This window comes from Trachurus japonicus, chromosome 17, assembly GCF_045865225.1.
Source record: "Trachurus japonicus isolate A0001 chromosome 17, Traja_1.0".
Classification (NCBI taxonomy): domain Eukaryota; kingdom Metazoa; phylum Chordata; class Actinopteri; order Carangiformes; family Carangidae; genus Trachurus; species Trachurus japonicus.
In genome coordinates this window covers 27,846,809-27,863,833 of record NC_140923.1, presented here as the reverse complement: position 1 = coordinate 27,863,833, position 17,025 = coordinate 27,846,809, and the positions used below count along the sequence as shown (strand labels likewise).

General features: G+C 42.2%; 1 protein-coding gene across 1 annotated transcript; it reads left to right on the top strand.

The window, feature by feature from the left end:
- Positions 1-1,733: 1,733 nt before the first annotated feature.
- Positions 1,734-16,729, top strand: c17h5orf22 (chromosome 17 C5orf22 homolog). The gene is made up of 10 exons (XM_085804714.1): positions 1,734-1,999; positions 4,504-4,649; positions 5,950-6,099; positions 6,197-6,330; positions 10,604-10,923; positions 11,256-11,318; positions 13,039-13,160; positions 15,628-15,694; positions 15,861-16,000; positions 16,501-16,729. The coding sequence occupies exons 1-10, from the start codon at positions 1,931-1,933 to the stop codon at positions 16,655-16,657; spliced, it is 1,368 nt and encodes a 455-aa protein (XP_085660840.1). The 5' UTR covers positions 1,734-1,930; the 3' UTR covers positions 16,658-16,729.
- Positions 16,730-17,025: the final 296 nt, after the last annotated feature.

The window sequence follows — 17,025 nt, the reverse complement described above, 5'->3', positions numbered from 1 at the left end:
GTCCCGTATGCGATATTTTTTTTCGTAGGATGAGTCCGGGAAAGTCCCGCCGTTCCCGCCTCTGATTGGCTAGATGGGCTCTATTTTCGACTCTGATTGGCTAGAAGGGCTCTCGTCTGATTGGTTGTTTGTTTTGGTTGTGAAACGGCTGTGAAACGCAGGCTGTCGGCAAAGCGTGATAGGTGCCTAGATCTACCTGGACTCTCTCTACTTATCTGGCCTGTCTACACTCTATCTGGTCTTTTTACTAAACTTAACCAACTCCTTTCTTTATTGCCTAAACCCAACCAATGGCACAATTACACTTCTCTCAAACTCAAAATGTAAACTTGGACTCTCTCTACTTATCTGGCCTGTCTAGCCTCTACCTGGTCTTTTTACTAAACTTAACCAACTCCTTTCTTCATTGCCTAAACCTAACCAATGGCACAATTACACTTCTCTCAAACTCAAAATGTAAACTTGGAATATAAATTTAAAAACTAAGTTTTTCGGAATGTGAAACCAGCGGGGATCGAACTCGGATTCACCGCACCGCAGGCAAAAACGCAAACCGCTACGCCATGGCATCTGATTACATTTAATTTTTCAGTTGTGTGTATTTTAGTTTACTACAGTACTGTTGTGAGATGACGTCAATCGGAGGAGAATTCATCCAGCCAATCAGAGGCGGGGAAGGCAGGACTTTCCCGGACTCATCCTACGAAAAAAAATATTGCGTCCCGTATTGATGCAAAACAGGACAGGGTTATTTAATCTGCAAATACGGGATGATTCCATATTGTCGGGGACATGTGGTAACCCTACCCCTCACCATCGTGATGTGTCGCCACAGAAACACGTTACCACAAACTAAGCTTCGCTTCTGACCGCCTCCTCTGAATGACCGACTGAACACGAACGTTACAGCAGCAGAAAACTTGAGGATAACGAGGGACAACTCTGACACTCGAAACACAGTCAGTAGATCTCCTGTTCGTTTCACTGTTCAGCATTTATGATGACAATTATATAGTGAAGTTGGCATATTCCAGCTGCCGGCCAATGGCAAGTGACCTAATAATTTTACTCGCCAAATCATATTTTTACCCGCATTTGGCGAGTGGTTCTAATTTTAAACCCTGACTGGAGCCCTCAGCCCCGACTGTCAGTGAACGCATCACTGAACGCATCACTGAACATGCACCATTGTTACTCACAGATAAATGTGGAGAAAACTTTATTCAATAGGCTATCTTTGAGAAACTCCTGTAAAATTTCTTCACACATTTCTCGGTGGGTTCTGGTTTCACAACTGTAGGCCTACATGGAAGAAAGGAAGAGAAAAAATATCAATAAAAGTAGGCAGCTAAACAACATGTCAACGGTGATAACGACATATTAAATATCAGTTGGTATCTCATCAATTTGTTTTTTACAGTGATGGTGCAAGGCTGCTGAGAAGTCAGTCTAATAAAGATAAAAATGAATTTCATGTCTCCATTGTTTCTGTCTTCCTAAAACCATAGACTGTAAAAAGAAACATTCTTTCAGTGGAAAGCTGTGACTGCTAGATAAATTGTCTTGTTTTTTTATTCACCCATGTGACAAATAATTGATATTGATGTAATTTACCTATGTTGTGTGTGGTTATTTTAACCACACATTATTTTTGTTTAATTTCAGTTTTTATTTATTTTTCTGCATAATCCGATAGCATAATCCTGATAAGAGGAACCTTTGTCCCGTCGCTTGTTTTTACCCGGACATAAAAACAATTGTCGGTGTCACTTCCGATAGTTTCCCCCCATGGCAGCTGGTTTGAAATATCAATCAGAATCTGACGGAACTGTTTATAAAGTGCTGCTGGGAATGGAGCCGTGAAAACTCGACGTCATTTAGCTGAGTTAATATCTAACGGACGGAGCAAACATTAGTTCCCCCTGCTGACATGAGCTGCGGGCCGATGAAGAGGTTCTACGAGCGGCTGCCGGTGTGGATAGTGGAGGACCACCACGATGTACGGCTGCTTTCTCTGTCGCTCTAACTTAGTACACAAGTGTAGCGGTGTTTCCTCTCAAGCTGTGTGGACCAGACCTAAAACACACTGAATAACCGTCTGTGCGTTAGCCAACTCAGCTAGCTCTAACCTTAGCTAACGGTGTTTATTTCTCTGCATTGTGTGTAGTCTTATATTACTTCAACTCAATGATGGGAATAACGGTGCTACTTTTTTCAGTAACGAGTATTCGAGAAAGTTACTGTTCCCCCGTTATAACGCCGTTACCGTTACTGACAATAAAATGCGCCGTTATTTGCCTTTACAAAATAATATAGCCGTTAAAGTGTATTATTTCAGTCCATCAACTAGTCGGGAAAAGGCCGTTTATCAGGTTATGGTTAGTGTGTTAGGGGGACGAATCCAAGTAATTTGACATATTGTATTATAAAAGTAACGCAATACTTACGTTTCGTGATAAGTAGTTACATGTATACTGTAGTAATTCAGTTACTAACTTAGTTACTTACCCCAAAAACTAACTAGTAACTTTATGTACTATATTATTACTTCTTAAAAGTAATCTGCCCAACACTAGTGATGGAACAAAGGAACACCCCACATGCCCATTGATACCAGCTGCAGATTGTGAGTTACAGTAATATTTCTGCCGTGCTGTAGGAACCTTTTCTCCCAGGCTGAACTGATGAACTGCCAGTCCAAACTGAGGCAGGTTCCACAGCCACTGATTAAAATAAATATATGAGGTATAGCCACATTATTACACTAATGATAATGACAAGTGACAGATTTACAGAGGAGTCACTTCTTAATAGGACCTTTTTAATCATTTTTCACCGAAGTGAATGTAGTGTTAGGGTCTGAACAAAATAATCACGTTCCCCTCAGAATTTGCATTCATAATTTGTTTGCCCCTTTTTTAAAATTTAGCTCTGAGGCTTCCTCTTGTTTAATTATATTAATCAAATATGTAAACTATTCCTAGGTTTTGGTGATATGGGGTATAGTAACATTCATGCTAACTAAAAATCTGTTACTGAATTGTGAGAAATTTCCACAGCAAGAAGACAGATCATGACAGTAATCACAACCTGCTCACACCTGTGTGTCTGCCGTTAGCAAGGAGCAACAGAGTGAGGAAAACATGACTAACAGTCAGATGTATGGACATTTTGGGCTTTGTGCATATATGATCAGTATTGGTAATTACTAATGATACGTGATTAGGACATCCCTACTAAAATCCTATCACCTCATCCTGGACTCGATGTGACATTTGTGCCAAATCTGAAAAGGTCCTTCAAGGTGTTACTCAGATATCATGTCCATATAACGGCGTGTTCCCACCAAACGCGATGGACGCGATGTAATCGCGCGTCAAATGAAATCGTGTCGCGCTAGACGCTCCAGTTTTGACACTGGTCCAATATGCAAAAAACGCCTCATCGCAGCATCGCGTCGCGCGACGAGCCCGCCCAAACAACAACATTTCTTCCACTATTTCATTCTCTCGTCGACCATAACCACCGTCGCTGCACTGTTCCTGTCCCTGTAGATGGGAGAGGAACAGCGGTGCGGGTCTCTGGCTGCAGCGGAGGAGACAGCTCCGTGACACTACTGTGTGACTGACCGCCTGTTGAGTGCTTTGGGACGGGGCGGTCGGCTCACAGTGCCCGCTGGTTGAAAACAGCAGTGATAACGTGCTTTCAGGTCCGAATCTCCAAACCAGAATCGTTTGTAACAGCACCGGAAAAGCAACACTGAAGAGCTGTGGCTTTGCTGCAGCTAATGGGGATCTGAATAATAAACTAAACTAAACCAGATAACTTCTAATATTGTCAATAGACTCGCTCTGACTAAACTGCCAAGGGAACACCAGTACATCCGTACGTCAGCACGTCAGTGACGATCTCAAAGCTGATAGGCTGTCGCGGCGCGTCTTAGCGCGAACTTGCTGCAAAAGTTCAATTATTTCAATTCGCGCGATGAAGCGTCATTGCGTTTGGTGGGAACACCCCGTAAATGGAGCAGGCAGACGACCCAAATACAGTATGCCTCCAGCTCTGGCTACTGCCGATGCAGGAGCATGATTAACTGCTGGGAACATGATTAATGTTTGGTTTGAGGTACCCTGTTGAACCATTATTGAAATCATGTGTGATCATTTGGGGGATTTAGGATTTAACTTCAGGCAGAGCTGGTATTTGTTTTAGGAGCTGGGCAGAGCAGAGGCTGCAGAAAAGTCAGGATGTTGACAGGTCAAATGATGATAAAGTGAAGCAAACACAACTTAGACGCTTCATTGGAACAAACCAAAAACACCCATGAACCATCCCTCTCTGTTCAGAGGAAATGATTGGAAAGGGCTTCACAGGAATCGCCTTATCTTGACTGTCTGGTGTAATGAAGTAGGAAATTGGAGATAAAGATGTAGTAGAAATAATTGTAATCTATTTCATTTTATTTCTACTATTTGTCATCTCATTTCACTACATCTGGAGCAGGTGGTGTGTCACATCTACCGTGCCATCGCCTCGAGACACCTCCCGGCACAGAACATAAAGATGATCCATCTGGACTCCCACCCTGATCTGCTGATCCCTGTCAACATGTGTGCTGACACAGTCTTTGATAAGGAGAAACTGTTCAGGTATGAAAATGTACAGCCTATATTCACTATATAATATTGACCATTTGAACCATCTAGTGCAACCGCCTTTTTCTGCTTCACACACATTCATTGGAGGGGGGAATATCGTACAATAAACCAATCACACATTCCTTTATGCTTGCACTTTGACGTACCAACATTATACACAGTGTTTCACACAAGACTTAGATGCTGTTGCAGTTGATTTAGCAGGTAGTAATCAAGAAGCTTCTCTGCAGAGCCTCATGCAGGAAACATTCAAAGTTATATAACACACACTATGTCAGAAAGAAGGCCTGTTTGTATTGTATTTAAAGGTATAATGTGTAGGAATTACCCCCATCTAGCGGTGTGGTTGCATATCGGAACGTATTCTTGATGTTGCATTCACGTGAAATGGGGCAGACATCAGACAGACAACAGACACTGCATGTAACAGGATAAACAAGCCTCTATGTAAACAAGTGGTCCGCCAGCACGAGGCAAAACAATACAGGCGTGACAATATGTTGTCATGGTGATGTCGTATTGTTTACCTGACCCACGTGAGTAAAATGACATCCGGTTGGTTTGCCGATGGCCGTCTGCCTGACTGCACCCGAATGCAACATCAGTGCCTCCGTCCTTCCTCACACTACACAGTGGTGACAGTTTTAACAGGCGCTACCTGGAAAACTTTCTCCCCGAGCCGACAGCTCCAGTGAGTTTCCGCGGTTACCTACGGTCACGCTGCCACTGAACGTAAAAAATGACGATGCAACATGGCAGCCTTGGTTCAGTGCGGCCCCCCCTTGTATATTTGTAACGACTTGTAACAACTCATTCTAAGGTACCAGAAAGCTTTCATATGTATGCGGATATGATTTGACTTCAGTGAAATACGTATTTATGAAAGCGATATTTGATTTTTGCTAATAAAAAGCCAAATGAGTTACATACTGGGGCTTTAAAATACTGGGGCTTTAAAATCCACTCTGCTACTGCATAGCAGGCAGAGTTGTGTGAGGGTTAATCCAGTCATCACACTGGGAAGTTACTGATATGATTTGGGTCACACATACATATCACATTACTTTGTAAGCGAGAGAGAAAGAAGTGACCTCTCTCTTGCTCCAATGACGGTAAAATGACAAATAGACTTGATGGTAAAGTTAAAGATCCTCATCACAAACACTGTATTTCTCCTACTGACTGTCCATAGGTTTTATGTACAGCTATGACACACAGCATGTTGTGTCTAGTGCACAGCTCAGTACTGTGTGACCTGCTAATCAGGGTTATATTTCCTTTTTTCTTTCAGTGAGTTGAGTATAGAAAACTGGATAATGCCCATGGTGTATGCTGGTCATGTGTCCACTGTGGCATGGCTCCATCCATACTGGGCCCAGCAAATCAGAGAGGGGGAGCACCGGATGGCCGTTGGCAGAGACTCCTCCACCACCACCATCAGGTGGGAAACAGTCCAGCAGGGACACACTGAACTTCTTCACTCAGCATTTAGCATCATCTTTATAAAGTGTCTCTGTCTGTGTCCTCTCCGTCTGCAGGGTGACCAGTGCAGACAACTACTTCCTCAGTGATGGTCTTTATGTCTGTGAGGAGCAGCTGGAGAACTCGAAGCCTCTCAGACTCAACGTGATCAAAGTGAATCCCGTCAAACCGGGTTATTCATCACTCACAGGTTGGTTTGGTCTCCTAACATGAATCATATTCATTCAGCCTGTTTGTTTTTGTTCTTTTACATCTTCTCATGTGGTCATCTAGAGAGTTTCAGCTTCTTCCCTGTTGCTGGCAAGCCAAACGAGAGCGGGAAGAAAATGACTTATATGAAAAAAACGAGTATTAGACAGAAATGTATAATTTACAGTGGTGGAAAAATGTTTTTGGACACCCCATGCATTTGTGAAATATTACATTAAAGGGATAGTTCAACATTTTGGCAAATTGGCCCATTGCCATAATCCCTATAGTCATAGCAGTAGGTTCGTTACTTTTATTTGTCTGTGTAAGCTATTTTTAGAACGGCCAAGCTAAGCAGCGAGCTGCTCAGAGCTACTGAAACTCCAAAACGCTCTTGTGGACAAATTGTGACCTGCACATTCACCACACTATGAGATAATAATGGAACGTTACGAGACAGAGTTGTTTTAGAGGTAAATTCATGCAAAACCGCTGATGAGTGTTGCCTTCAGGGACAGTTTTTCAGCGAGCAGTCTCTGCATTTGCCTCTAAAACAACTCCGGTAGGTAACGAACCTACTGCTATGACTATAGGGATTATAGCAATGAGCCAATTTGCCAAAATGTTGAACTATCCCTTTAAGAATCACTCTTAGGTCTTTAAGTGCAATTTTTTTGAGTACAGTCACAGCCAAAATACTAAACAAATCCAGAAAAAGCCTTTAAAAACATAAAATTGATTGGTATCATAAAAATACATAAGGCACCAGTGATCCACTAATGAAGACCATGCTTTTTATTAAAATTTTTGTTGCACATTTTAAAGTTCTTCTGAGACAAAAATGGCTAAAACAAGGAACCTGATGCAAGAAACAGGCCTGAAGATCCAGATTCTCAGCCAGGAAGGTCCAGCTGCTAGTGATGTTCGATACCACAAATTTGCTTTCCAATCCGACACTGAGTAAAATTCAGGCTGGTATCGGCGATACCGATCTGATACCGATACTTTGTTAAAATGCACCTAATGTGCCTGGTAAATCTAATAAAATTAAAAAAGTACTGTATTTCAAGTCATAGCTTCCTAAGGATACAAGACTTCAGAGTAACGTATTTATTTTAAACTCTGAACTATATTGAGGTAGTGGCCTCGTTTAGAATACAGGGATGCAAACAGCGCGCCGAAAAGCGAAACTCGCTTTTTTCATGACCAATTAGGTGACTTGTGTGAATCGTTCAGATCCGAAGAGTTTTTGTTTTTGGGAAGGGGGGGGGGGTCTCAGCATCTCAGCGTCTCAGCTGGGGTCAGTAAAATGTTTTTCTAACAGGCTGACAGTGACAATCACGTGAAACTGAGGCGAACTCATTCATGGTTGTCTCTGATTATACTGATAACAGCCTACCTATTCACCTCCGATGTAGACGCGCGACATGCGCACTCATTAAAGCGGCGCGTAGCCGCGTGCAGTCGATGCGACGGCGACGTCGTTTTTTCCCCCCCGTGCATGTCCGTGGAGCTGTGCGCCGTGGACATGCACGGTTCCCTACGTTGGTGTGTCAGCCAGGTGTCTCCCACGGAGCTCTGCCCCGTTTCAGTGGAGAAGGAAGCCCTAATAAGTGGAAAGACGTCGCCTCCGCGATGTAGAATGTGTTCAATTCAAAAACTGAAACTAACACATTATATATATGTCCATTACACACTGAATTAAACATCCCATGTCTTTATTTATTCAGTTTATTTTAATAGTAATCATTATGACTAACATTCAGTGAAGACCTAAAATTCAGTATCCAAAATTGAAATATTAATAAATAATTTTTTTTTCTTAAGCATTTTTAATAATGTTGGCCTTCCGAAAACTATGTCCATCTATATGCACTCAATACTTGGTTGGGGTTGAACTACTGGAAATGGACTTTTCCATGATATTGTAATATATAAATATATATATATATATATATATTATATAATGTAATCAGTGACGGCTGGTATCAATGGGCTAGTGGGGCTAAGCCCTCCCTGCATTACACAACAAAAGATGAGGAAAAAATATTATATATAGCCTATATTATATTCTCTAAATAACATACAAAAGATTGTTCTAAGTCTTAGTAAAATCGGAACTGGCAACAATATTAAATAGTTTCAAGAAAAACACAGGATATCTCTAAATGGGCTAATTTTAATCAGCCCCAGCTCACCGAGTCTGCTCCGGTCTGCTCTCATTCATTTTCCGACTGTGGATGATTGACAGGTGCCATGTCCCGCCCTCGCCATTGACCGACTGTTTGGGCTAATTTCATTCAGCCCACAGGCCGAGCGGTTCTGACCAATCAGCAGCGGGCTGACGCAGGGTCAGTGATTGACAGGCGTCATGTCCCGCCCCCTTGGTGCCCAACACCGCTGTTTTCAGACCAATGACAGGAACCGGAGGAAAGGTTGTGTTGTTGTGGGAGGGAGAAGACAGAAACAGCGGCGCTAGGCGCTAGCATCACAGGTAGCATTACTTTACTGCTCTAAACTGTCTTTGCTAACATGAACGAAGTGGAGAATCTAGTTTCTGAACTCACCGGGAGCACCATGACATGGCGATAACAGACCAGAAAGGCCGTCGATATGAGCTGCATATATCGTCTTTTTTTTTTTTTTTAATTGAGCAATATCGTCGGGTGTGTGTGCGTGCGTACGTGTGTGTGTGTGTGTGTGTGTGTAGGTGTTTGTGTGTGTGTGTGTGTGTGTGTGTGTGTGCGCGCGCGTGCGTGCGTGTGTGTGTGTGCGTGCGTGAGAGAGAGAGAGAGAGACTGTGTGTATGTGTGAGATAACCAGGTGAAGTTTTTTTTTTTTTTTTTTGGACTATACCCTACTACTTAATGCAGTGTGTAGGCCTAGTTAGTTGCTATAGGCCTACTTTTGTGAGATGAGATAACCCTAACTTTTAGCTGTGTTAACCATTTAATGGGTATAATTTGTTTATTAGCCCACCCAACTAATTTGACCACCAGCCGCCACTGAATGTAATAGTGACCCCCCCCCACGCCAGACAATTCCTCTCTTTTTTGGTCCTAACCCGTTTGCATCCCCGAGAATATAGCCGAAAATAGTGTTTTAAACACTAAAAAAAGAACACATGTAAAATAATAAAACCATAAATTAAATAAGACAATGATAAACATTATTTATATATATTTTTTAATTTATTTATTTATAATATTGTTTATAATTTTCCCACAGATATTACAGACTTTGTCTTCACTGTTTGTGGCGCTGAAATAGCTCCACACCTGACTCCTTTTCCGCTCCGCCATTGACTCTACACAGACTGACTTTGTGAGCAGGCGGAAGAAAAACTAGTTCCTACCAACCGCGTGTCATTTAGACAAGATCTGAATAGTTTAGTTACTTTCCACTGTGTTCTGTTAATGATATGCATAACCACAAATGACTGAAGTATCAAAAGTATCGATATTTTCATTTGAGTATCGATATCAGTATTACCTCCTACCACTACCAGCTGCCTCAGGAGAGCCAGGCAGAGCAGATGCAGTTGGATCCACTCTGCAGAAATCCAGACCAACCAACAGCTTGGAAGACAAACCAAGATCTGGCCGTCCAAGCGTTTCTTCAGCAAGAAATGACGCATCCTGATCCACATGTGCAGGGAATTGTGTAAACTTCTGAGGATGTCTGAATACTTTTTTTCCCACCACTGTAATATCATAAAAATGTAGAAATAAAGTAGCCAAAGTAACAAGAAGGGATCAGAGACACTGGATATTTGTTCTTAATTTTCCACCAGAGAATAGAATAGAATAGTACTAGGAAATTGTTATTGTGTCACAGCAGCTCCAATAGAATAAATACAAATACAGATACGATAATTAGGAGAATAAAGTCACTTACACTAGCAATAATATTTAGGATAACAAAGGATATCAAAATCTGTATAAAATTATAAGGAGAGTGGAGGAAGACTGTCTTCAGACTGTCTGTGCATCCATCCCATTCTCATGGACACTGTATCTGAGGCATGCTGTTAAGGAGCTTCTTCACATTTGGCACAAACATTCACTTGGACTCCAGAGTGTTTTGGCTGCTGATCCCTGGATGGGTGGTTCATTCCCATGATGACTCAAACAGGGTGTCCAGTGGACAGATGGCGCTCAACTCCATCAACATTCACTACAAAAGCTTAACTTTGGATTCTTTTATTTGTTGTTTATTCAAGGACAGACACGCTTCCATCTTCCACAGTCTCATGCTGTTCCATCTGGTTTCAGAGCAGAAGACAGGGGAGGACACACGGAGGTGGCCTGCCAAGAGACAGAGGACAGAGCGTGACAAGGCCGAGGGAGCCGGCTGCTCCGAGTCCCTCTCTGCAGCCACTGACACACTGCAACCAGCAGGGGGCAGCAGTGTCAAAGAACAGCAGTGGAGCAGTGGGACATACCTAGGGACTGATAATGATGAAGAAGAAGGATCTACTAACTATGTCGTTAAAGGAATCTCTGCATTTCTAGTGGAGACAGAGCCATACATCCTGGACATCGACTTGGATTTCTTCTCATGTAAGAATCCCTTCAAGGAACTATACACACAGGTATGTCTCACACACACATCTGTGCTGTCATTTCTATTGTAGCCATTATTGTGCATTAAGTTGAATATCTACAAAGTTTTTCCCGCCATATTATTTGAAAACATGTCCGGATAATTGTGCTTGATGAAACCAACTAAGTAAAATTAAGAAAACACTACTAGACAAATAGGCTCCCCTAGTCTCTCCTTCTCTCTCTCTCTGTTGTTGTGTTGTTTGTGTTTTGTACATTTGCATGTAGTCTGTTGGGATGCAGTGGCTCTCAGGGCCATTGTAAAAATGGAACAAGTTTTTTTCTTAAACTGAGCTGAGCTGTGTGTGGTCTCTGTGTGAAGGAGGAGTATGGCATTCTGAAGGAGCTGTACAGCTTCAGAGGACCCGGCCCCAACCCTCAGCAGGTCAGACTTCTACATATGAATGGATGTGGACACTGCAGTCACTGGCACACAGTAGAGCTCTAAACACATACAGGAAGGCACCGGATGGATGGATGGACGGACAGACAGACAGACAGACAGACAGACAGACAGACAGATAGATAGATAGATCTTTTGCACCATAAAGTGCCATAGTGTCCTAGTTTTCTGCATTATTGCTTTCCAAAATGACATGAAGTACTATAATTGTTTGTGTGGTACACAATGTTATGACAAATTAATGCAGAAAACTAGGGTTCACATATTTTTTTCTTGCTACTGTACTAACTACATATTGTATACATTATGTATTGCCTCAGAAGAATAGGAATGTAATTAGTCTTTATTTATTTATCTTGTTGAGACACAGGGTCTGATTCTCAAGAGAGACATAAACAATAACCGTTCCACTCAACAGGTGGTAGTGGTAGTCATAGTAGTTTGTGTGTGTGTGTAGTGTGGGGGGTGCAACAGCTACAGACAAATTAAAGGAACACCCTGAAGAATGTGTGGAGAAACAGAATGACAACACCACCATCTACTGTTTAACCAGAAAACACCTTAGGCCCCATTCACATGGAGCGCCTGAAAACGCGTGCAAAACGCCAGCTGGAGCGTTTTGCATGCGTTTTTCAAAGCGCTTCTGAGCTCGCGTCTATGGTCACGTCTGCCGTTACTAAGCAACCAAAAGAACCTGTCACATTTTTACATTAGTAGTGTGCTTCTGTCATTTAACCAGGAAATGAGTAAACACAGAGCTGATCAGATTTCAAGCACCGTGAATCCCTCTCAGCAGCTTCACTGCTCGATCTGTCTGTCTGGAGGGAGGCAGGCGAGACGTGAACTCCCTACCTTGTGTCTAATAAAAGTTAAAAATGCGGTTAAATGTACTGGTATCACACTGCTGCTATGGCAGCTATGGAGTAGAGATCCGGGCTGGACCGGGGGAGAACTGAGCTGCTGCTCGCCGAGAGGGAGCTGCTGAAAGCGGGCAAGCACTGAGAGCCGGGCTGCTTGTTGCTGCTGGTGAAGCAGGTCCGTGCAGCTGATTCTGATCACATGACACGCGGTGCGCGTGCAGCATTCGAAAAAGTTGAGATATTTTCATCTCGGTGCGCCTCGGACGCGCGCGGAAAAAAAGGCGCGTGCACGGTGCGTCGGCGTCGCTTCGGATTTTGCGCGCGCAAGGCGCGCAGTTACATTGAAAACAATGGAAACGCTCGCACAAAAGACGCTCCATGTGAATGGGCCCTTAGAGAGCAGCAGTCAGTCAGTGCTGTCCACCATCATCATCTGATCTAAACACCACATGATGCATGGAGCTCATCCTCACAGACTGCTGCTGTTCTGACTATGACACTGGTCAGTTTTCCTTCAATTTGTCACCTGTCTGTTGTTTTCCTACTAACACCCAGAGTGTGTTCCTGCAGTCCTGGGGCTGATTTCAGGATCACAGTCAGTGGACTGTGTTTCTTGGTACCAAGGTTGCAAAAACTGCCATAAAGATTTAATCCACTCAAATACTCCTTTTTGTCCAAGTACAGTTTGTGAAAATGTGCTAATTATCAGAAGGCAACAAAACCAAGACAGAAAACGCTAATTTGTCTTTATGTCTATGTTTTCTAGAGCCATACTATGACGGAACAGAAGGATTTGTATCTGATTTGATGGTTAACATGAAGTCTGTGTCTTGTGTGTCCAGGAGGAGCTCGATGAGTGTGTGGATCATCGTACTCGTCAGTTAGAAGATCTGGAAGCAGCATTTGCTGATCTTCTAGAAGACGATGGAGAAGAGACAGTAAAACGCTGGGCCAGCAACCCTGGGTAAAGCTTCTGTCCAAAAGTCATGACTATAAGATGGTGATGAATTAAGTAAAGAACTGAAACAACAAGTGGACAAACATCCACTGGAATAAACCAGTGATGGGCAATGACTTCAGTTCAAGTCTCTGGGACTAGCAGACCTGTGTTGTCAATGTTAATATTGCACCTGTGCTTGTATCTTTATGAAAAAACACTAAAGCAATTATGTAATTAGAGGGCTCTGACTGCTACAACAGAACATATTTTTGCATCTCTAAAAATCCTGAGAAGTGGAGTCAGGAGGTCACAAAGACAGGAGTGAGTTTCTCTGAGCTTCACTCTGTGAGGTTTAGTTAGAGCTTTGATTGGGTCACTAAACGAAGAGCTCCTCCTGTGATGACATGGTTTTCAACAGGGGAAGAAGTCTTCAGTGCTCTAGAATCCATTCAGGCTCTGAGTGTCAGCCTTCACTCTGTGTTTCCAAACAGAACTATCTCAGTCTGGTCTTTATGTGATCCACTCCTTCACCTGTTTAACACACAGAGTCAGTGGGACTGGAACCATCAAGAAGTTACCGATTTCAGACCATCACTGAGTGCAGAAGTTTCCAGGTTTCTCTGAGTTTGTTGATGGGCGGAGTTTGCATGTTCTCCATGTGGGTCCACTCCGGGTTCTCTGGTAGTCCAGTAATTTTAGGCCAAAAAAGGGGTCAACGTTAAACAAATTGCAACAGAAGCAAACTCAACTGATTTTGTATCCTCAACATGTCCTGAGTGAGGGAAAAAAGCCCCGAAGAATCCCATTAGGGGAAAGTTTCGAAAAACACCCAAACATATCCCATTTATACGCATATAAAAAAAAAATCTCACGTGTATAGGGTAAAATTTTTAACCTTTAGATATCTCCATGAAAATTACTGAGTTGATTACTTACATTAAGACAAACAAAAAATGTATTACAAGTTTTTTGAAATTCTTTGTTAACATGAGCAAATTTGAATAAATTTGTATAAATTTGCATAAATTCCACCGTTTTGACGGGACATGTATATATGAAGTTGCTGTGGTGGTACCGGCATGAAAATTGGAATGAGTTGACTACATCGGTCAACCGACAAGTTGACCACTTTAAATTTCAAGATGACTGTAATTTTTCAAGACAGCCACATCCTTAGTAGAGCAGGTATGACATGAGCCAACAGTGCATAATCCAATTACGTATGACTAATTTGCATACATACAGCACCTGATCTAAACATTGGGTAGAGCAGGTGAAAATGTGAACAAGACATTTTTTAACTGTAATATGATATTACAGTTAAAAAAGGAATGGAACTAATTTAGGCCCATGAGCATTAATAGAGACGGAGCATGTCATACCTGCTCTACTAAGGATGTGGCTGTCTTGAAAAATTGCAGTCATCTTGAAATTTAAAGTGGTCAACTTGTCGGTTGACCGATGGAGTCAACTCATTCCAATTTTCATGCTGGTACCACCACAGCAACTTCATATATACATGTGCCGTCAAAACGGTGGAATTTATGCAAATTTATACAAATTTATGCAAATTTGCTCATGTTAACAAAGAATTTCAAAAAACTTGTAATACATTTTTTGTTTGTCTTAATGTAAGTAATCAACTCAGTAATTTTCGTGGAGATATCTAAAGGTTAAAAATTTTACCCTATTCACGTGAAAAAAATTTTTTATATGCATATAAATGGGATATGTTTGGGTGTTTTTCGAAACTTTCCCCTAATGGGATTCTTCGGGGCTTTTTTTCCCTCACTCAGGACATGCTGAGGATACAAAATCAGATGAGTTTGCTTCTGTTGCAATTTGTTTAACCTTTTCTCATAAAATGACTGGACTATGGTGTCCTCCCACACTTCAAACTAAAGACCTTGGTGCTTTTAACCCCTAATTGACCTTAGGTATGGGTATGTGAGGTTAATGATCTCTATATCCAGGGTGTACTACCCAGCCCTGGTCCTGTGTTAAAATCCCAGACACTGGAACTCTCTGTAAAATGGCATAGTCAGTTTGAAGCTTAGTTTTTCTCCTTTCACACCCAGCCTTCCTGCATTCTGTCTTTCAACTTGCTACTGATTTAAAAATGTCTACACAGCGATAGGACATAAATTGTCGGTAACACTTGAAGGTATCGTCATAAGAGTGACATGACACTGTCATAAGAGTGTCATAAACATTATGTCAATGTCATAACATTGTCATTAAGTGTCATTTGGTTAACCCTAACCCTAACCCTACAAAAACCGAATGACACTTAATGATAACGTTATGACATTGACATAATGTTTATGACACGTTCATGACGGTGTCATGTCACTCTTATGACAGTGTCATGTCACTCTTATGACGATACCTTCAAGTAAAGTGTAACCAAATTGTCTCTCAGATTTCAGACTCAAAATGGAGCATGGTCAGTGTGAGTTATCTCTGTGTTTTTGTACCTTTTTGCTTTCAGGATGGCGCCATTAGCACAGCTGGTTTTCAGTCTGAGGTCAAGAAACCCAAATCCTGACTATGAGATGGTGAGAACAATGCGATTATTAGACAATTATACAATAATTATCAGTTATAAGTTATAGTATAGCTATGGCTATAATCAACATACCCATAGAGTGCTTTATGTTTAGCCATGTGAGTGATGTCAGTGTCCTGTCCACCTGTCCCCAACTGTCCCATCTGTTCCTGCAGGTCCACCAGGCAGGGTTAACCTGTGACACTGTTGAGCTGCCTCACCACATCAGCACTGACGAGGAGATCGACAGACTCATCTCAGCTGTACAACTGTTTCTGAGGCCTCTGCCCAAACCCACCCTGGTTACTATGTCTAGGTAAATAATGCAGCCACACAGTGTTAAAGGGATATTCCGGCATAAGTTTAACCCATGGTCTAACACACCCTGACACTCAGTAAGACCTCCCCCGCCCCCCCTCCAGAGATCAAGTTTGCCGACCACTAGCTTCTCTAGTTGTAGCAGGTGTTTGATGCCTCATATTATGGGCTGGGACCTGTTGATGAAGTTTGGTGTTGTTCTGAGCATTATTTATGGCTATGAGTGGCTTTTTGATGGCGGTTTGCTGGTGGAGAAATAGACAGCAGTGTATTGTTATCGTTGCTACAACTAGAGAAGCTAGCGGTCGGCAAACTTGATCTCAGGAGGGGGGGTTCTTACTTGGCGTCACGGTGTGTTAGACCATGGGTTAAGCGTATGCCGGAATATCCCTTTAAACATCTACAGCAGAGAGAGCTAGAGCCGATGTTTGAACTGAGCTTGTTTGTTAAAATTTTAACAGTGCAGAAAAAAAGTGAAATGAAAGTATGTGTTTTCAGGTCCAGTCTAGATGAGTACTGCCCAGTGGAGCAGGTGGACTCTGTTCAAGACAAAGTCCTGGTCGTACTGGAGGAGCTCTATGGATCACTGGACTTACACAAAGACTATGAAAACAGCAGCACTGAGAACCTGGACTACCAACCACAGGCTTCTTAACAAACACACACACACACACACATGCGTGAGAGTGGGTGTAGTGTTTGATAAAGATGACTACATGACAAATGACACATGCTGTCGCACTGAATCTTTATTTATATTTTGTCGAACTATGGTAGCACTTTGAGAAACTGAAGTGGTAGAAGTTTTCCATCCTGGATTTTAATGTTCACAGAAGACACTGATGCCATGTATGTGTATTGAAGAAATCAGATTAGAGTCAAACTGCAGGTTAAAGGGATAGTTCAACATTTTAGCAAATTGGCCCATTGTCATAATCTCTATAGTTTTAGGAGTAGGTTTGTTACCTTTAATTGTTGGAGCAAGCTATTTTTAGAATGGCGGAGCAGAGCCGCAAGCTGCTC

Excerpts from the sequence above, each read along its gene's own strand:
- c17h5orf22 (XM_085804714.1), top strand. The coding sequence starts at position 1,931 with ATGAGCTGCGGGCCGATGAAGAGGTTCTACGAGCGGCTGCCGGTGTGG. Across the intron at positions 4,650-5,949 it reads GATAAGGAGAAACTGTTCAG|TGAGTTGAGTATAGAAAACT; the intron begins GTATGAAAATGT and ends TTTTTCTTTCAG. Across the intron at positions 6,100-6,196 it reads TCCTCCACCACCACCATCAG|GGTGACCAGTGCAGACAACT; the intron begins GTGGGAAACAGT and ends CTCCGTCTGCAG.